At 50.6% G+C, this 19,886-nt stretch overlaps 8 protein-coding genes across 8 annotated transcripts; 4 read left to right on the top strand and 4 right to left on the bottom strand.

Moving 5' to 3' along the window:
* Window positions 1-511: 511 nt before the first annotated feature.
* Window positions 512-3,106, bottom strand: ANOM_004805 (pyruvate kinase CDC19; the record flags this gene model as incomplete). Its single annotated transcript, XM_015550062.1, has 7 exons — window positions 512-1,190; window positions 1,253-1,334; window positions 1,404-2,428; window positions 2,482-2,562; window positions 2,633-2,679; window positions 2,736-2,780; window positions 2,887-3,106. Coding segments are annotated over 7 exons (1,746 nt in total), but the record flags the coding sequence as incomplete, so codon positions are not given.
* Window positions 3,107-4,392: 1,286 nt separating this feature from the next.
* Window positions 4,393-4,930, top strand: ANOM_004804 (DUF1748 domain-containing protein; the record flags this gene model as incomplete). Its single annotated transcript, XM_015550061.1, has 4 exons — window positions 4,393-4,404; window positions 4,492-4,531; window positions 4,590-4,632; window positions 4,789-4,930. The coding sequence occupies 4 exons, from the start codon at window positions 4,393-4,395 to the stop codon at window positions 4,928-4,930; spliced, it is 237 nt and encodes a 78-aa protein (XP_015408053.1).
* An 897-nt stretch (window positions 4,931-5,827) lies between these two features.
* ANOM_004803 (F-box protein) lies at window positions 5,828-7,274 on the bottom strand (the record flags this gene model as incomplete). The annotated part of the gene is made up of 2 exons (XM_015550060.1): window positions 5,828-5,949; window positions 6,005-7,274. 2 exons carry the CDS (start codon window positions 7,272-7,274, stop codon window positions 5,828-5,830), a joined length of 1,392 nt encoding a protein of 463 aa, XP_015408054.1.
* An 802-nt stretch (window positions 7,275-8,076) lies between these two features.
* On the top strand, window positions 8,077-10,419 carry ANOM_004802 (uncharacterized protein; the record flags this gene model as incomplete). Its single annotated transcript, XM_015550059.1, has 1 exon — window positions 8,077-10,419. One exon carries the CDS (start codon window positions 8,077-8,079, stop codon window positions 10,417-10,419), a length of 2,343 nt encoding a protein of 780 aa, XP_015408055.1.
* An 857-nt stretch (window positions 10,420-11,276) lies between these two features.
* ANOM_004801 (DUF1769 domain-containing protein) lies at window positions 11,277-12,392 on the top strand (the record flags this gene model as incomplete). Its single annotated transcript, XM_015550058.1, has 3 exons — window positions 11,277-11,439; window positions 11,508-12,023; window positions 12,088-12,392. 3 exons carry the CDS (start codon window positions 11,277-11,279, stop codon window positions 12,390-12,392), a joined length of 984 nt encoding a protein of 327 aa, XP_015408056.1.
* A 144-nt stretch (window positions 12,393-12,536) lies between these two features.
* lysB (homoisocitrate dehydrogenase lysB) lies at window positions 12,537-13,900 on the bottom strand (the record flags this gene model as incomplete). The annotated part of the gene is made up of 4 exons (XM_015550057.1): window positions 13,796-13,900; window positions 13,682-13,722; window positions 13,437-13,606; window positions 12,537-13,377 (listed from the first exon to the last, which is right to left on the bottom strand). Exons 1-4 carry the CDS (start codon window positions 13,821-13,823, stop codon window positions 12,537-12,539), a joined length of 1,080 nt encoding a protein of 359 aa, XP_015408057.1. The 5' UTR covers window positions 13,824-13,900.
* Window positions 13,901-15,225: 1,325 nt separating this feature from the next.
* Window positions 15,226-17,043, top strand: ANOM_004799 (uncharacterized protein; the record flags this gene model as incomplete). The annotated part of the gene is made up of 1 exon (XM_015550056.1): window positions 15,226-17,043. One exon carries the CDS (start codon window positions 15,226-15,228, stop codon window positions 17,041-17,043), a length of 1,818 nt encoding a protein of 605 aa, XP_015408066.1.
* Window positions 17,044-17,860: 817 nt separating this feature from the next.
* Window positions 17,861-19,472, bottom strand: ANOM_004798 (uncharacterized protein; the record flags this gene model as incomplete). Its single annotated transcript, XM_015550055.1, has 3 exons — window positions 17,861-19,134; window positions 19,196-19,362; window positions 19,435-19,472. The coding sequence occupies 3 exons, from the start codon at window positions 19,470-19,472 to the stop codon at window positions 17,861-17,863; spliced, it is 1,479 nt and encodes a 492-aa protein (XP_015408067.1).
* Between the last annotated feature and the right edge of the window lie 414 nt (window positions 19,473-19,886).

Genomic DNA, 19,886 nt, shown 5'->3' with positions numbered 1-19,886 from the left:
ATATGCTTCGGGGGAGTATATCTTTTCCCTCTCTGTCCCTTTTTTTTTTTTTTTTTTTTTTTTTTTTTTTCTCTTATCTGATTCTCTCTCCTTTTCGCACTCTAGGAATAGACAGTTGCAAGAGCGATTCCATGATTTCACGTCAAATGTTATGAGAAAGGATCAAGAACATACCACCTTTACGATGCGACATGCAAGTCTTCTTCCTATGAGGCATTTGCAGCCTCGGTAGAGGGGATCCCCCCGCATTCATTTTTGAACCTTTTTGAATTTTCTTTTTTCGGTTCCTATTAAGAGGGGAAGATCTCGCTCTCCTTTCGTTCTTCTTCTTGCTCCCCTACATGTGGGAATGAAATCCATCGAGGAGGGGATTCGCCCCCTTAAATCACCTTGCTATGTATGTATGGGTGGTATACAGTTCTTGATCTACGGAACCAAAGCCCCCATACCGGGAATGTGACTAACCTACAGTTGACTCGAGACTTTATGGAAGTCTTAAACCTTCCATGAATTCTATGGTTCCTCGAACTCAATTGACGAATCTGGTCATTATGAACGTGAACATGAAGATCATTAATCTAGCTTTGGATAGCAAGAAACCACCAAAAAGCAGGCAGCTAACTAACGCCAACTCAAGATGAATACAGATTATGTTCGGAAGGGTGAGTCTCCTCGTGCGCTTCCAGACCGAATGGGCGGACCAGAGCACACACTCCACGGCCATTCACCCGACACCGCCTCCAAGCTACACCCTCCCGACTAATGAATCTCGCAAGGAAGGATTCGGGGATCAGGGGATCACTTGAAGTGGGCGGAACTTTCCGGTCGTCATACTTAGCCGAGACCCGTCTACGACCTTTGAGGACACACCCTCGTCGCTATTTACCTACCCAGCTGCTGTTCGTTACCACGTCATGCACCAAGGGTGATACTGCTGTCTGGATTTACTCAATCAGACCAAGGTTCTCCTCAGCAGGGACCACACGGACGGTGTTGGTGTGGCCCTGGCCTCCGCGCCAACCCTGGACACAGACAATGTTGTCTCCCTTGTTGATGATACCGAGCTTGATACCGTGGGAGATAGCCCACTTGAGACGGCGGTCAACATCCTCCTGCCAGATCTTGACGTTGAAGTCGGGCTTGTTCTCGGGGAAGAGGAAGGGCCAGACACCACGGTAGAGGTGAGAATACTACAGACAGACCAGTCAGCGCAATCCATGACGACGGGTGATATACAGAATTGGCAACGTACCCTCGAAGCTCTAGGGTTACGAGTAACCATCAGGATGGGGCACACAGGGCGGTACTTGGAAAGGAGACGAGCAGTGTTACCACTTCACCAGTCAGTTAGCGAACACGTCCAGTTCAATGGGACCATACGATACGTACCTGGTGGTCAAGACAACGATGGCACCGGCGTTAAGCTCAAGACTGGCGCTAACGGCAGCATGGCGATGGACTCCACAGTATCAGTGGGGCGGGGAGCGAGGTTGCGCAACTCATCAAAGACATTGAAGTGGGGAATGGCAACCTCGGCGAGCAAACAGGTCTCGCTCATCATCTTAACAGCCTCGCAAGGGTATGAGCCCTTGGCGGTCTCACCAGAAAGCATAACACAGTCGGCTCCGTCAAGAACAGCGTTGGCAACATCAGACACCTCGGCACGAGTGGGGCGAGGGTTGTATGTCATAGACTCGAGCATCTGAGTGGCACAGATGACGGGCTTGCCCTTGATGTTACACTTGGCGATCATCATCTTCTGAGCGATGAAGACCTTGGGGGCGGGGATCTCGATACCAAGATCACCACGGGCGACCATGACACCGTCAGTCTCCTCGAGAATCTCATCGAAGTTGTTGACACCCTGCTGGTTCTCAATCTTGGCGATGATCTGAATCTCCCTACCCTCTTCACCCAACACGTCACGGATGTGGCGGATGTCACTTCCCCGACGAATGAACGAAGCAAAGATCATGTCGACGCCGTTCTTGACACCGAACTTCAGATCACTGATATCCTTCTCCGAAAGGGCAGGAAGGTCAACATCGGTGCCGGGCAGGTTGACACCCTTGCGAGAGGAGATGTTGCCATTGTTAAGACACTTGACGCGCAGGGTCTTGTCGTCGACGACCTCCAAAACCTGGAAGGAGAGGATACCATCGTCGACATAGATGAGCTTTCCGGGAGCGATCACCTTGGTGATGTTCTTGTAGTCGAGGTACCTAACAATTACATTGTTAGTCTCAACAAAGCGGGGCCTTCTGCCAAGCCATTTATGGATTGATCTGGGATCTGATGAAGACTCACATGTTCTGGTCGTCGCTAGCAGTAGCGTACTTCTCATCAGTGGTGATGTTGAGCTCGTGGCCGGCTTGATGGGGATATCCTTATCATCGGTGGTGTTTCCGGTACGGATTTCAGGTCCTTTCTGCAATGCGGGTTAGTATTGTTAACCCTGCAAAAGCTCCGGTCTAGACTTACGGTATCAAGAGCAATGGCGAGGGGACGTCCGGTCTGGACTCTGGCGGCCTCACGGGCGTTATCGATAACGGACTGGTGGTACTGCGGTGAAAGTTAGCAAACACGACCTACAACGAAAGGACGAAAACCCCAGGAACAGGGACAAACTCACCTCATACGAACCGTGGGAGAAGTTCATGCGAACAACGTTGAGACCGGCTATTGAATCACTGTCAGCGAAAGAAAATTACGGGGATCATCGGACTTCGCCGTACATCTGCGGAGAGCATTGATCTTCTCCACCGAGTTGGTCTTGGGGCCTGCAATGTGGGAACCAACGTTAGCACCATTCATACGAATTACTGAGACTCAGTGTAGGGTGAGGGGAGGACAAGGGGACTGTGAGAGTTTATGGTAAATACATACCAATGGTGCCAATGATGGAGGTGCGGCGGAAGTTCTTCGCGGGCACCATCTCCGTGTTCAGCTTGGAGTGCCACTCCAGCTTCATACGGTTGCTCAAATGGTCGAGAGAGTTGCTAGCGGCCATTGTGAAAGCTTCCCTGTCTACACTGAAAGGAAGAGGAAGAGAAGATTGATTGGGGGGGAGAGGAAGTTGTGATTTGGATGAATGGAAGAATTGGGGGGGAAGAGGGGGGGAGATGGGCGATAAAAAAGATCGGAGAAGTTGGCCAGAGAGAGAGGGCCGGTGAGCGAGGGGCTGCTTTGGGTTTGGTTTGATTTGCGGGAGTGGGTGTGTGCCCGGGAGGGAAAATGTTGTTGGCCGCCTTTCTCATTAGTTGGGAAGGAAGAAAGAAGTGTTGTCCAGTATCTCCGGTTGGTTCCCCCGCGGCTGGCTCAACTCTGGCATTTTTCCCTTTCTCTTTTCTTTTTTTATCTTTTTCCTTCTATTCCCCTTTTCACAACATTGAACGTATCCGCTACCAGTAACTATTACCTGTACGTATTATTCATCTGATATCTATAACTATCAACGTTTTGGTCACCCATGAAAAACCAATGATCAATGACCTGTCGGAGGTCCCAAAGAGGAAAGAAACCAAGAACCTCCATCAACTGCAGTGCCATCTGGCAATGTTTTCCCACACCCCACTTACAGGGCAGACCAACTTCACCCATTCTTGCCTTATCCACCTCTGTGAGGCGTCCCACCTTCTATCTACTACTAGTATATGATGTGTACTATCACGGTGGCTCAATGCCACATGATAATATACCGTGTAATATCTCAAACAACCCTCGACGTCAGACCACTCTCCCCATAGCATACGAATGAATTCACGTCGTGACGTATACTTGACAAAGTTATTGTTTCAGAAAAACATAATCAAATACCTTGTGATTCTCGGATGGTCTGACTTGGGAAGAGGAATCTCCTTTCAGGGACACCGAGGACACCGAGTACAGGAATCAATCTACACCAACCGTACTAACGTGGTAGTCTCTTACTCCGTGCCAAGGCGCATGGCATGCAGCGAGGAGTTGTCCAGTCCGAGATAGTGGGACTGAGGCAGCCAAACGAGATAAGCATAAAAACCACAGCATAACGAAGTATACTCCTTCATGACTAATCTCCGATCTGCATAACTCTGGGGCCTATCCTCTAGCTACTTGTGTGCAAGCGCAAAGCTCCAAATATAGCCAGCCACTTCCCCAGCCACATCCCAGCCTCCCGGGCCCCATCTCACCGCCTATCACTCGCCCACGTCATGTGAAAAGGCACGTGAGCCAGCTGAACCTCCCCGAGGCTGTTCTCGCGGGGAGTACCTCTTCGTTCCTTCTGCATATTATCAGTCAAATTTAGCTCTCCAGCTCCTAATTCTAGAGTCACACAAGACGTATATACCACGAGCTCTAGCTAATCCTCCGCACTCGGTGTGAACAAGTCCAGTTTCATCATTCAGCCCTGATATGGTCACCATGGTACGTTTCTTGCTCCCCGATAGCTCTCTGCTGAAGTATTGACTTGTTTTTTTTCTGGGAATCCCCGCTAATCGTTGGACATTTTAGTTCGGCCGACTCACCCATTACGCTTTTGACGCTGTTCTTTGTAGGCCCTCCTCTGTTCTCTGTTATCCTATAGTCAACAGATACTAACGGTCACATAGTCTCTGCCTTTTTGGCGGGTGTGAAGCGTTCGACTGGTCTTACGTAATTTCACCCTTCCTACGCATGATTTGTCTGTTCCTGTAGCCTGTCAATATGCAATAATGGCTATGGGCTATGATTATTCAAACGATTGCTGGGATCTCGCTAACCCTGTCACCCCGCGCCCCCATCGGGGGAACTGCGTGGGGATCTTCACAGCCCCAGTCTCGACTCCGACAAAATCACCGATAACAAGGATTTTAAGAAATGGATCGATAGCTACCTTGGCGTTGGCGAGTGGGTGATGGATCAGTCCGTTGCCGTCCTAGGCTCCACCAGCTATTTCGAGCGCAAGCGGTGAATTATCTACTCCGGATTATCCGGATAAATCGGGGTGACACTTCGGGTGGAGATTGAATTGATGCCGGAGGTGCGCCCTAGGTTTTTCCCTATCTCAGCTTGGGAAGAGTTCGTCAAGGACAGGAGGACATCCATTGTTACCCGCTTGGAACATCGTGTCGAGAGTGTGCGTGTCTTGTTAAAATAAAATATCAAGAGAGCCATCGTGACTGAAATTTGGGGGTCCTGCATAGCGGTATGGATTATGATTGATGATTACCTTGTCCTTTATCAGGTCCGGTATGGGGGACCGTGGCGTTCGGAACTCTCACCTTGACTGTATATCTTGGTTTCAGCTTGGCATTATATTCGCTTTACATGGATCCCCGGTCTACTCTCCCGAGTATACTCGCTTGTACATAAGATTGCCGGCCCCGGTGCTTCAAGTTGCCATGTCTCCTTGCGCTATTTAGGGGAATGATATGCTTTCTTTCCTACCTTTCTGGCATGTGTACGTTTGGTCTACAGGCTCGGGCAGCTTTGGTACAGCTGGTGCGAGTCTAGCGGGCGATACTGAGTAGCAAGATAGTGTCGCAGGGGGTGGATTGGATGCGCCAAGGATCCTTCCTGGTTCCAATCACACTTCTTCAAACTTGCCATCCCTGGTTGGTCTCCGGTGCACGGGCTCCAGTATGATTCGGAAGCCGCCTTAATGAACCGGATGCTCACTCAAGTCATCAGGGTTGGCCTAATACGTGCCCATCGAGGGGTGTTTGACGCACCACCCATAGTTTTATGTCATCTGGACAGTGCAGTGCGTACACAACTGCCATAAATATATTTGAAGCATTATCTCTCATGGAGGGGAGCAAGTAGTAGGCACGAATCGTAACGTCGTCAGAATTAACCACACATCCGCTCATATTCGAATAAGTTCGTCCATGTCGAGGCGGCGGAAATACGAGATATGTCCCATGGTCTCCCAATAGTGAGCTATACAATCAGGCGAGATGAGAATAAGTTGCGAGGCGATGAATGTATCTAAGTATCGAGTCAGAACACGCTACAACAGGGCAGGCAATTCGATTCAGCTTACCGTCTCTAAACCCGAGACCTGCGACATGTCCTCGACTACGCACAATCCTCGCCCCTCGGAAAAGCGATTCATCCGCAACACGGACAAAACCCTTAGGTCCAATATCATCCGATATAAATGAGAGCTCGCCTCGAGGGACATTGGGGTCTCCGGTTAGTTTGATAGCCTCAAGGCTACCCTTCTGGATAATGCCATCGTGAAGGAACTCAGACTCGCCCTCCTCGGGCGTATCGTCAGGCCCATCTTCGCTGTCACGTTGTAAGAAGAGTATAAATTCACATCCGTGAGCAGAGTAGTCTCCAATCCATATACCCTGGTAGGGTTTTTGCCTGGTAGGCGTATATAGATGCGGATCAAGTGTCGCGTAGGTCGATAAGGTCTCGCTTCGGCCAGCGGCAAACATCGGCATACCCAGACGAAAATGCGCCCATCTTCTAATCCGAAACGCATTTTCCGACATTAATTCCAGGACTCCAGGATTACGCTCCCATTCTGAACCGTGCGATTCGGGGCTCCGATATACGCGATTTTGACTGGGTACAATGGGTGGCGGCCATTGCTTATATGGGTCAGGATCCGGAGGAGGTCCCTTGGGGCAAAAAGACAAGGAATTAAAGACCTGCTGTGATTCCAACGGCAAGGGCATGCGGATCTCTCCGCGCAGATACTGCCGTTCAGCATCGTGGTTCCTCAAGAGTAAAATAGGGCTGTCTAGCCAAAGGCTAGGTTTCGGATGGAAGGTTTGAATGATAACTTCTGGATTCCATTCCCAGATCTGGAACTTGTGCGAAGGCGAACGACGTTCTGCAATAACCCGATACGCTTCTATAACGCCTCGACGGTGATCATAACGGGCCAGAATTAGATTGCCCGTGTGCTCAGTATCTGAAAACCAGATCTTTTTCTGGGGGATGAACCAGCACGGATGGTACGCAATATAGAGGCTGCGAAAGGAGTCAAATGGACCCGGATCGTGAACTTTCTCTGGTAAGTATGAGTTGACCACGTTGGCCCACAGCAGATCGTTAGCTGTGTGCTCAGTCAAGCAGCGACAAGTGGCCGACAGTCGAGCGAGGTCTTGTGCCGAAAGATAAGATAGAACAGAATGTAAAAGTTCGGTCGGGAGCTGTAACAAGGGCGATTCTATGTTCAGGGCGGTATTGGTGTTCTTCCGCATGTCAGGCAAGACTTCATCGTCGTCGATCTCTTGTACTGTGGGCGTGTGGCACATCTTCTCCACGGCTAGGCTAGTCCTGGATTTCAAATCCATGAGGGAGGAACAGCCATGGGGAGGGCTCTCTCGGATGGAGAAACAAGAACGTTTGTAACGGGCAAAGTCAAGTACTAGGTACGAATCGGGCTGATCCAAAGTTGCTGATCATGAAAGGCAAGTCAGCTATCAAGGGGGAAAGTTGACAGAGGGAGAGTAGGAGGAGTATGAAAGCCAAGGCAAAAAGGATCGACATCAATCCAGTTGCTTTGCTGGTCGGACGGATGACATCACTGGTGAACAGCATGACATGAGGGGAAATAAAATACGTACACTTAAAATACATACAGTACTGTATGTATCTACATTCATACTATGTACTAGTAGGAGTAGAGCTATGTACTGGATTCACTATACAAGTCAACAATGCATTACGAGAAGATTGCTTCCACTTTCCTCATCGTAATAATAGTTTTCACAAGTTTGATACACAACAGGTGTCATCATATCAGTTAGAACACGATCGGACAGGAATGTCAACCTCAGGCAGAATTCGGTCACCTGATGCCAGAATTGTTTACGTCTTCCCGATTGGGAAATGAGAATGGATCCATCAACGCGTATGGATGTGCGGAAGGCACGAATAAGTTGCTTCCTTACTTGAGGCTCGCAGTAGTTGAAAGCATCGATTGTTTGTTATTGATTCACATCTCCTGGGGCACCGGCACCGGCACCATCCAATTACAAAATCTCTCCCATTAAGACACTCGCGCTGGCCAAGTATTTATATAATCGCTCCAATTCCCGTACTTACCTATATATATACATACACACAAGAAACTAGTGCAAACAAGACACCACTATGAACACCAGACAAACGCGGAGAAAAAGAAGTATCAGTTCGATCTCTAATTCAGAGCCCCGCACTTCTACCTCATGCAGGAGCCCTCGTGTGTCTGGGGGAGCTGCTCCGGTCCCATCTTGCGAAACCCCACGCCAACAAACTAAAAGAGTTCGCTTCTCAGATCCCGGTCCGCGGCTGGAAGGGCACTGCCCTGGATGCTCTACAGGCCTCACTCCGGCACTGATTCGCACATCGTTCGAAGAACCCGATGATCCCACAAATGGCATCGATTGCACCCCAAGTCGCCGGCTGCGGCGCCGCTCAACCCCACTTGCGCGGTCTCGTCGTTCGCTGGAGTCTGTACAGCCCATTGATGGATCCAAGTCGAAGACAGTGGTGCAGTTTACGCCTTTACGGCAAATATTGGACTCCCGGACTCAGCGGAGAATCCGGCGATTGGGCCTGAGTACTGAGATTAACCAATTTGAACGCGAGAAGCGGGAGTCCGCGCATTACCAGAAGTCTCTGCGAGCTCTGCTGCAAGAAAGAGATACCTTAAAGCAAGAGCTGGAGTTAGCAAAAGGCAACAGCGGCACTCCAGAATACCATTCACCCAGAAAGGAGATTCTCCGGTTATCGCCTCGGTCTAAGCTGGAGCACCTAGAGTCCCAGAACAGTCAGCTGAGGCAAGATACCTCGTTCTCCGCTATTAAAAACGCGGATGATCAATCGGATGGCGCTGATACTGAAGGCGACACCATCATCTTTGAGAATGGGTTTGAGGGAGACACAGTTCTCATGTCCGATTCTCCAATTATGCGTGGCTTACAGCTTCCTCGACAATCTCCAGATGATCTCTCTTGCCTGAGCCTCCCGGACCCCAGAACGGATGTATCAGTTCAAACGTCTCTGTCTGGTCATGACCAAAGCGCTGAGTTTCTTGCTTTGTCGCTTGACTTGGAAGCTGCTAGAAAGGAGAAACGGGATCTGTTCAACGCATGGCGTACGAGGCTTGCTTCCTTCCCAGAAACTGCGACTGAACCTTACCTCCAACGGTCGTCTCCCCCGCCAGACTTCTTCGATCAAATTTTGCCTACACTAACAGGAGCTCTCACCAGTGCTTCAGACGCTATCGGTGCATTGGACGCCGTCAAACAGGAGCTTTCTGGTCTAGGGTTTCCCGGCAGCAGCATGGACGAGATTATTTCGGAAATGCGTAGTCGGTTCCGATCAGCACGCTTACAGCTGGAGCGCGCAGTCCCCGGGGAAACGCCCAGCTCTAGCTTAGATAATGGAAATACAACCCTCAGCGCCCTTGTGAGGCGTGTCGAGCTGCTCGTTAAAAGCCTGAGTGACGAGCGCACCCGGCATGAAGGATCTCTTGGGCGGGAGCGGGCATTGCGCGGCCAATTCGATAACCTGTTGATCCGCTATGAGACCGCTTCAACGAAAATAAGCGATCTTGAAGAATCTATTGCATCTTCCGCAGGAGATATGCTCCACACGAGAATGCGGATGCAGGAACTTGAGCGTGAAGGGAAAGAACAAGCCCTAGGGATTGAGAGATTGAACGAAGCCCTTAGCAAATACCGTGTAGAGGTCAAGACTCTTGAGAACCTCGTGACGGAACTCGAGCAGGACAAGGCTGTCTCTGCCACCAGACACGAGGAACAGATGTTGCGACAGGAAAAGAGAGTGGCAGAAGAAAAAAGCGCCCGTCGTGTAGCAGAGTCGGCTATTGCAGAACGAGAGGCACGTATTCAGGAGCTGGAAGGGAGCGTTGAGTCGAATAAGATCCGTGTGTGTGATTTGGCTGCTAAGATTGAAGCACTAGAAAAGGAGCTCAAGCAGACGGTTGACAGTCACGAACAGCAAGCAGTCGAGCAACTCCAGCATCACCAGCAAGAGGTCGGCAGGATGAACGTCCACATCGCTGAGCTGACCACATATCTGGACGCTACCAAATCTGAAGCGGACAAGCTTCGTCGAAGCAACGCTGGCTTGGAGGAACAGCTGCGTCTTGAAGTGGAAGCCAGGGACGATCTGCTAGAGAAATGGGCTGCAGACCAGGCACGGTCATACGCTTACATGAAGGAAACCGTCAAGGCAGAGCGACGCAAGGCAAAAGTACGCACTGCCAATTGGGAACTCAAGTCGGATGAGCTACAATCGGATGGCACGAACATCGGGAGCGAGCCCATTACTCCTGTTAGCGTGGCGCGATTCGTTGACGTTGAGGTCGGTCGAGGCAAGGAACGGCGGCGGCTTGACAGTGGTATCGGGATACTGACATCAGACGAGCTTTTTGAGAGCGTAGGTATCGACAATAATCCCCTACCTTCCGATCCCGCGGATCTCTAGCTGTTGTTCTATTCTGTGTAAAACACCTCATTGCTCTCAATTGGTCGAATGTGTAGCATATCTACCACGTGGCGTTATTAATGTCTGGGACGTACTTTGTATGATAAATGCTCGCAATAACTGTTTGAACAAACTTGAATCACAATTGGTTACTAACTGTAAAGCCACTTTCATGGTGATCAACGAGAAGCGCAGGTTAAAAGAGGTCGATTGTCATAGTCCATGCGCGATGGGATCGACTTCGTGGCTTTGGTCTTTGGTAGCACAGTGTTCACCAGGCTGTCAAGTGCCATGGCTAACAGTGATTGCACCGGCTTCTCGATATTACAGACAACATTGTCTTATTCAAAACGCTCCAAGGTTTGCACAATTGTGCAGGCTGCGTGGTTCATGTATGTCTCAGCTGTCAAAGTCAACCTCGGACGAGGACCGCATGAAACGCGGGATTTGCCATGAACGACAAGTCCGTTCTAATGCATCGCACTTGAAGTGTCTTGGACCAGTTGTCGGAGTGACTGTCCTCTGTTGCTTGAGAAATGAACGCTGTACTCTACTGTACTCTACTGTACATAGGTTGTACATATGTAAGTTATCGATCTAAAGATTAGGGCTTGAAAGATAAACAAGGCTCGGCACGGCTACCAGAGCGATGACGTCGGTTGGCATCGACCTTGTATATTTGCTGAATACTCTACACGATTGCGATTTAATTTGAAAGTACCGTGTAATCCACTGCTGCGCATACATCTATATGAGTATTTTCACCTCACTGACACCAAAGGATTGGAATACCGAACTATACAACTCCAGACTCAGCTAGATAAACCAAACCACAGAACCACAATAGAGTCAACACCATGGCAGAAAACGAGACCCCAAAGTACCGTCTAAAAGTGACAGCCGGGCCCAGCTACGATCCCTCCACACATCAACTCGTCCCAGTCAATGAGGACCAAACCCTACGAATCGAAAACGAGCACGCAATCACGAGTCTCTGCGTCCGCATCCAAGACTACACAGGTAACAACAGCTCTGGCAAAGGAGAAGATGATGAAGAAAACCCAGGCTAATTCAAACCACTGTAAAAGGATATCCGGACCACTCCCCAAGAACAAGCCCTTACTTCAACCATCCCCTCCACCAGTCGGACCAATATTCCATCTCCTTCGCCATCGTCTTCAAACACCCCGTCAACGCCAACTCCCTCCTCTTCGGCAACGACTTCGACCGTCCCATTCGCGACCGCTTGCCGCCCGGCTTCAACGCCGCTCTTCGCCTCGTCAAATGGACAATCGATCCGTCCCTGGACGGCGATGCGTACGCCGACAAACCGTACCTGTATAGCCCGGCCGTGGCTTCGTGGAACCAGCTCTGTATCGGGGAAAGGGTTAGAAAGGACGACGAGGTGCCGGGGATGCATGAGCGAGTCGTTGAAGAAGGGGGCGAGGGGTCCGGACTGGAGGTCAGAAAGCAAATGGGAGTTCCGACGAGTGTGAACGAACGGAGAAAGTATTTTCAGTCGGAAGAGGCGAGGACGGGGTTCGAGTTTGAAGAAGGAAGGGTTTACTGGGTGGATTTTGGGAACCCCTACTTAGGGTTTAATGGTTCGTGTCCCTCTCTTTTTTTTATATTTATGTATAATTCTATTCTTGCTTTTTCTGTGCACAGTCGAAGTTGCTGATTTGGTCGTGGTAGATTTCTCACTTCACCTTCCGGGCATTACTATCAATGTTCTTCCTTATATCAATGAGGATAATCATTCGCTGCGGTATGTGTTGAAGCATCGGGATACCGATGAGGTTTACCTTGTCGTGCTCTTTACGCTTGTTTTGCAGGGAACGGACGAGGAACCGTTGCATAAGGAGGAGGCGGAGAGAATGAGGAGGGAGAGTAAGCAGCAGCATGAGAAGAATGACGGGAAATTGGGCAGGTTTGAATGGGAGCCAGAGCCGTCGGCGGATGATGTGGAGTAAACATGTCATACAACATAGACGTATAGATACGTATATTATGTTTTGTTGAGTGATAGAATACCAAAGCAATATAATTTGTTTTTTATCTATGCCACATACCTATACACGTGCCCTTAGTTCAGAAATACATCAAAGAACGTCCATCTACAGCCTCTTCAGCACATCATCAAGGACCTCCTGGGTCGTGGCCTTTCCACCCATGTCAGGGGAAAGGTACTTGCCCTCGTCCAGGTTGGCATCAACAGCAGTGTAGATCTTGGCAGCAGCACTCTCCTCGCCCAAGAACTCCAGCATGAGGGCTACACTACGCAGGGTGGCGATAGGGTTGGCAATTCCCTGGCCCTCAATGTCGGGCGCACTGCCGTGGCAGGGCTCACCAATAGCAAAGCCGTCACCAACGTTGGCGCTGGGGACAAGACCCAAGCTTCCGACCAGGGCAGCCGCACCGTCGGACAAGATGTCACCGTAGAGATTAGGGGCAACAATGACGTCGTAGTACTCAGGCTGGCGGAAAAGCTTGTACACCATCGAGTCAACAATCTGCTCCTCCACCTCCACGGAGGAGAAGCGCTCGGCGGCAAGAGCCTTGCGGGCAGTCTCACGGAAGAGGCCGTCGGTTTGCGACAGCACGTTCGACTTGTGGGTGATGGTCACCATGGGCTTCGTGCGCAGGCCTGCAGTGGGAGCCGCGTCACGGATCTTCTGCCGGCGCAGGGCGATCTCTCCTGCAATGGTGGAAATCCGGTGCGAGGCATTCTCGGAGATCCGCTTGATAGCTTCGGCAACCCTACCGTTGGGGGTGTCCTTAGTCTGCTCCTCCTTCACGTACAGATCCTCGGTGTTCTCGCGGACAATGACCAGATCGACAGGGTTCCGGCCACCGCCGACGGTAGTCTTGACTGGCCGGACGTTGGCATAGAGGTCCAGCTTCTTACGGAGAGCGACAATAGGCGACGAGTAGCCGGCGACCTTGGTGCTCGGGGAGCTATGGGGCGAGTTATTTGGTAAGATACGAAACACTCTGGTGAGAAGCAGCGTATTTACCTGACAGCTCCGAACAAAGCACCATCACACTCCTTCTTCAAGGTCTCGACAGTCTTGTCGGGCAGGGCAGTACCGGTTTGCTTGAAGGTATCGAAACCAGCGTCCAGGTTGACGAAGCTGAAATTGAGGTTGAGAGAAGCTGGAAGAGATTCCAACACTTTCCTACCGGCCTATATCATGGTGGCTGTTAGAACTTCCAATCACCTTTTCAGCAAAGAGCCGTCAAGCCGTGTGTGAGTATATACCGGAATGACCTCCCGTCCGATACCGTCACCGGGGATGAGACCTAAAGGATGATGTATTAGTTGAAGTTCGCACACACACACAATGTACTACATATGAGAAGAGGATCAATTGACCTATGCGAAGCGTCCGAGCAGCAGCCATGGTGCAAATTTTGGGATTTTGGGGGGGATACTGGGTTGAGTCAACGTCCGGTCAACGGAGAGCCGTAATCGGAGTGAAGGTCATTGGGATACGGAGGCGGGAGGACTATTAATCCGGGGGGATAGCTTCAAGCAGAAGTAAACAAAGCTCATCATTTTATACTGGAGGCCAGCATTGAAGAGAAATTCAGACCAATTCATGCTCAGATGTTGATGGACTAATATTATGCTCATTCCTCTTTGCCTTGCCCGAAGCATGTCTTCATTGTGTAAAAAGCATTCATTGATATGCACTCGGAGTACATTAGATCGTACATATATGTCTGTACATGCGGAGATATAAACAGGCATAAAATAGTGGACTCAAGTCTTGGCCATAGAATTGACTCCTGAAAGAACATGGGAGGAGAGTTCGAATACAGATCAATGACTCATAAAAACCTCGAGAATCGTTAGTTAGTTAATAATAGTACGTAGTATTATTATTATTATTATTATTATTAATCCTTCACAGCAAGGCACAAACTAATACAAGTAGTACAGAGTAGTGCAATGCAACCATCCATCGTCTAGAAAGAAATAGGCAACACAAGGCCTCTAGCCCCAGGCACGTATTATTCATCCATCCTGACCAAACCTGCAATCTGGCCTCTCAGGAGAGAGAGAACATTGCAGGAGATGCCATCGATGGGGCACGCCCGTTGCCGCGGCGGGATTATCGAACGTAAAAAGACCGGCAAGGGACTCCGTCAATATATTGGCCTGGAGCAATGAAGAGGAAAGGAAGCCTGTGACAAGGAGTGGGTCAAACGATGAAACTATGAGTCCACAATTAGTCGAAAGGAGTAATTCGCAGGAACATTCGTGACGAAGGGAAATCATTAAACTGAGGCGGATCCGCTGCCCCTGAAACCGCTGCCTCAGGCTTGCAGGGCGTGTCCCTCCACATCCGCGTTGCTGGGCCACTCTTCATTTCCCTCTCTTCTTCTCTTCTTCTCCCCTCCTCCTCTTCCTCTCCCTTTCTCTTTCTCTCCTTTCCCTTTCGTACCGTCTGGTAATTTCAGTCCTTTTCTACCTTCTCAACGCGAATTTTCATGTCGGACTCATCATTCTCTCATTGATATTCCATTATGCTTGACGTCCACGTTGTCTCGCTAGATTGCTGATTCGTTCTCCACTCGAACTGTTGGCTCTGTTTATACCCATCACGTCACCACCCGAGAAGCGCGTTCTATCGTGTGCTGGCCGTTTTTCTGCTCGGATATCCTAGCAAGACTCTCCCTCCGGTCGTTCACCACCCAAGCTCGCGCCAACAGTCCACTACATTGATTCCGTTCACTTCGAGCATTGTCACGCTTCAACCCCCTTGCCTCCTTGACCCCTTAGCATCCTGACTAGACGCCATGCAGGATACGGGCGCTCATCCGGGTGTGAGGAGCTTGCTCGCCAGGTTCGAAAACAACAACAACAGCAGCAACCAGAATACCACGTCCCCACCTTCCCGCGGTCGATCTCCCGTCGGTTCTGAGCACTCGGGTTCTAGGCCTCTATCGAAAGTGCGTGCCAGCTTCATAGCTGTTGATGGAGCCACTCAATCTGGCGCCATTGCCGGGTTGAGAAGCGCAAGTAGTCGCAGTGACAGCCCAGCTGCTCCCCCGTCGAGGGTGAGGAGTTTCAATTCAGATGATCTGAACGCCCCCTTGAAGAGTCCCTTGTCGTCCCCAATCAGCAATGGCTTAGATAGCGAGCAAACCCCGAATGAGACCAGGTCAGGCGACATGGTGGAAACAGTGATCACACAAGTGGCCTCTCCCGAAAAGGGTGTAAGGCCTCAGGCCAAGGAAGCAGCGTCCCCTCATAAACGAAGCGACCCCATCTCGACCGTCTCTGCTGCGCCATCCCCGAAGAAGACGCAGACAGTCACTAAGCGTCCGTCCACCATCCAGGTGGATAAAGTTTCACCCAACCGGTCTGCGTCCAAGTCGACATCTACGACCCTGAAGTCTGCCGCGCATCCGCGAACTCCAACATCTCCTGCCAAGCCCGACCATGCCAAGGCCTCTAAGCCAGCACGCTCCCCCAGACCTCCTGCCACCAGGGACGCGCCCAAAGCTCCAGTCACCAAGACAAGCCGTTCGTCTTTGAACACGACAGCCAAGACTGCTACGCGACCTGTTCGCTCTTCCATGCCGGCACGCGAGGCTACCAAGCCGACAGCGACAAGTGCATCCCGCACTAACAAGCCTGAACCAAGACCGCCAACCAAGTCGGCTCGTCTGCCCACTTCGGCAACGACATCAAATCTATCATCAGCCGCTAGAGGAGGAGCTACTGGAACAACTACCTCTAGCCTGTCCCGAAAGCCGTCAAGTTTGAAGAACGCGACAGGTGGAATCCACCGCACGACTACTGCCTCCAGCGTTCGCAAGCAGGCATCTCAACCTTCCCTCCCGCGTCAACCAGCACATGACCGCCCGCATTCCCGAGTGAGCAACACCAGTTCTAGGGCGGTTGACGAGGGATTTCTCGCTAGAATGATGCGCCCCACCGCTAGTTCTGCCAACAAAACTCATGAGAAGGTTGAAATGAAGAGTCCACCCCGGCCTTCCCGGGTGACCCGGGCTCCAGTACGACCAGTTGCTTCGAAGACAGAAGCCCACAACTCGCGCCCAATGAAGGAGAAGAGTGTGGCTAAGAAACCACAGGAGAAGCCGCAGCCGGTGCCTACTCAGAAAGAAGAACCACAGCCCAAGGCAGTTGATCCACAGGAGGATAGTGCACGTGTGAATGCTACTGAGCATCATGCCAAGGCTGCGGACGAGCCTGTTCAAGCGGTTATTGATGCGTCAGCTGAAGCAATCGAGAAGGAACCCACAACTGAGAAGCAGTCGGAGGATTTGCCTATCGAGCCCTCTATGGCTTCTGAAAACGCACCAGTTGGACCCTCTGATCCCGAGCAACCCACCAAAGCCGCAGAGGCCTCCGAAGAACAGACTCTCGCCGCTCCATCAACCGAAGAGCTCTCCATCTCTGCCGACGAGGCGGCAGATGCCCACGGCGTTGAACCCTCTGGGCTTTCGAATACTGAAGAGACCAAGGAACAGGTTGATGTTGAGTCTCCAGCTACTTCTGCTGAAGAGATGCTTGTTGAGGACGTTGCTAAGTCAGAGGTCAAGGTAGACGACGTTGATGTTGACCTTGGCAACTTATCTCTCAACTGAAGAGCGAGCACAGCCAAGACAATCATGGTGTTACATGAATGTCTATATTTACATCCATACTTCGCTTCTTGTGACTTATAATTTCTTCATACCCGTCTTATTCGTGATGCGACCAGATACATGTTATCGTCTGCGCGGACCTTTTTTGCTCTTCTTTGGTTTACTTTTTTTGGTTTTGGTTTTGAAAGCATCTCATTCACAATATGAGCAGGGCCGACGATGTATGCATGTCGGAGCATTTTCTGGTGGAGTTCTAGATTCCAGTTGCTTTTAGCGTTAGGGGCCGCATATTATCCCACTTGCATATGTACTTGGGAGGAGTCTAATCAGGTTCTTGTTTCTTTTCCGCCCGTTTCACTTTTATTCGTCTATTTACCTTTTCTCTTCTCAAGCCTTTTTTTACCTTCTTCGATTCTCCTGTTATTATATTTCTCCTGGGTCTTCCAGTTGTTTAATCCTTTATATTATTGCTTGAACTTTGACAGTGCAAGTTTACTCCGCAGTTTTGCATCACTGTTGGAGCTGTGGGCTTTGTTCTTTTATGTTCTCCCCCCCTTTTTTTGAGATTTTGCTCAGCATCTACTATTCTGGGTAGCATGAGAACAAAACTCCGTTTTTCAATAGCTCGGAATCCGATTCAAAACCTCTGAACAAATCCAGGGAATTGCTCTAGATAAAATCTGATACCATACCCCAAGACTACTAACACCATGTGAAATTTCGAAAAGCAAGTGCTATAGTCGTTTCGTGTACAGGGGCAACAACAGCAATACTGCACTTCGGAGTGACGGACTCCAGAAAGTTTGATCTCCGTGTATCAAATTTTTTTCTCCAACTTCTTCAAGAACCTATTAACACTACTCTCCACTCGGTGGGCTCTTTCCTCCAAATTTCGGGGCCGGCCGGAGTTTTGTATTGACTTCTGAGCTATTTTCTGGGAATGTGAATTGACCTCTGCTTCAGTGGGCCGGTACAGCTGCCTGTGGATGTCGTAGTCATTTGACACTGGTTGCTGCACGGCTGCCTTATCATACGAGTAGTTTGAGTAGCCGCCAATTGGGGGTGGCGCTGGAGACGCCGGTTGGATCTGAGGCTGGCCACCATATATATTCTGGGTCTGACCATATAGATGAGCATTGGGATCCTTGGGAGGCGGAGCAAATGACATGGCCACTGGCTGGTGGGGATTGGGCTGGTGACCCCCGGCTCCTCCGGCAAGGAATGATGGCGTATAGGATGGGACGCTGGGTGGACTCTGAATAGATGATCGAGACGAGAACGACCCGGAGTGTGTTAGGCCAGCACTCGGTGGCGGTGATGCGTAGCTTCCAGGCATAGTGTATGGGGGCCCTTGACTGTTTGGGGGAGGTGCAAAGCCTCCTCCGCCGGTGATCTGGGACGGTGGTGTGAACGGTGCTCCGCTATCTGCTGCTGCGGCCGCTGCGAGTCCGGTTCCATCTCCGCCGTCAATCGGAGGGGGGGTCTTCTCCCGATGTTGAATTGGTTCAGGTGCGGCTGGTGCCGCAGGATTATATGGTAGAGGTGTAAATTGGGCAGGGTCATTTCGTTCCTCTGCAGCAGGGGTAGTGCCATTGACCGTCTTCTGTGCTGTGGCGGGCGGACCCCCAATCGGGGGTGGAGGAGGAAGATTGCTTGGTATTGAGAACGTCTGGGCAGGGGGTGGGGAGTTGGGTGTAGGTTCTGATTGAGAGTTACGAGTCTGCCCGTTCTGGTACGCTGGATCTGTGATGGCCACGTTTTCTAGTTGTTGTACAACCGTACTGACTGAAGCCTGTGGAGGCGGATAGGGATGCCTGTCTGTCTCGATCTGTGAGGGAGACAGATATCTTTCCATCAGGTTGAGGAAATTATCCGCATCATCTGAGGTCCAGAAATAGATGTCCAGCGTGTGCAAGCGTAGTTCCTTGTCCTCATCACGCGGATCAGTGCTTGGTAATAACCATTCATGAGGACTGGCATTCGGTGGTGGAGGGAACGCCTGCGCGCCCTGTGATGGCGGACGGCCATCCACGGTTAAAGTACACAGCGTTGGAAACTGGGCGGAATGGCGTAAATAGACCTGATCCAGAGCTGGACATCAGTCAGCGAGGAGAGTCACTCTATGCGGAGGATGGGTGAAAAGGGCACCAACCGCCATTGAATGCATCTTGGTCACGAGTTCCAGGATTATTCGCTACTTCAATTCTCGTCTTGCGCTGCACCACATTGTGATAAAGATACAGATAGGAGCCCTTATCAAATCGATGATGGAGAGGCTTGGGAGTCGGAGTTGTGAAATAATAATGAATATCGGCAAAGCTATGAGAGGGTTAGACTAGCTTATCGCATTTGAAAGAGAGGGGGATCTTGCGGGGGCAGTGTACGACTTACACCGTCAGCGCACGCTCTTCACCCGGCAACGGGGGCATGATGGCTTATCAGTATAGTATAGTACAGAGTAGTGTAGTATAAAAAAGAGTAGTTGCGATGGGGGCGAGGGGTGGGGGTATATTTGAAGGGGGAGGTGAATAGACATGCGTAGAAGTACGCGATAGAGAACTTGGGGACAACATTATATATGGAACGATTCAATGAGGGGGAATAAGTTGTAGTGTCCAAGAGGCCGGCGGCTAGAGGGCGCTTCGAGATGCATCCTGGCGCCGTGATTAGTTGATGCCCTACTGGGCTGGCGGCCTATAGGAACACCCCGTCGGAGCCGTCATATCGTTTCTCCGAAAATTTCATTTGAGCTTCCGCATCATCGCAACTTCACGGCCCATCATCGTTGATTACGGAGATCTTACACTTGAAACGGGGAGCTTTCTTGCTGTCATTCCCTGAGA

Source organism: Aspergillus nomiae, assembly GCF_001204775.2.
Source record: "Aspergillus nomiae NRRL 13137 chromosome Unknown contig00091, whole genome shotgun sequence".
Taxonomy (NCBI): Eukaryota; Fungi; Ascomycota; class Eurotiomycetes; order Eurotiales; family Aspergillaceae; genus Aspergillus; species Aspergillus nomiae.
Note: the sequence above shows the minus strand (reverse complement) of the source record. Positions and strands in the feature narration are given on the sequence as shown.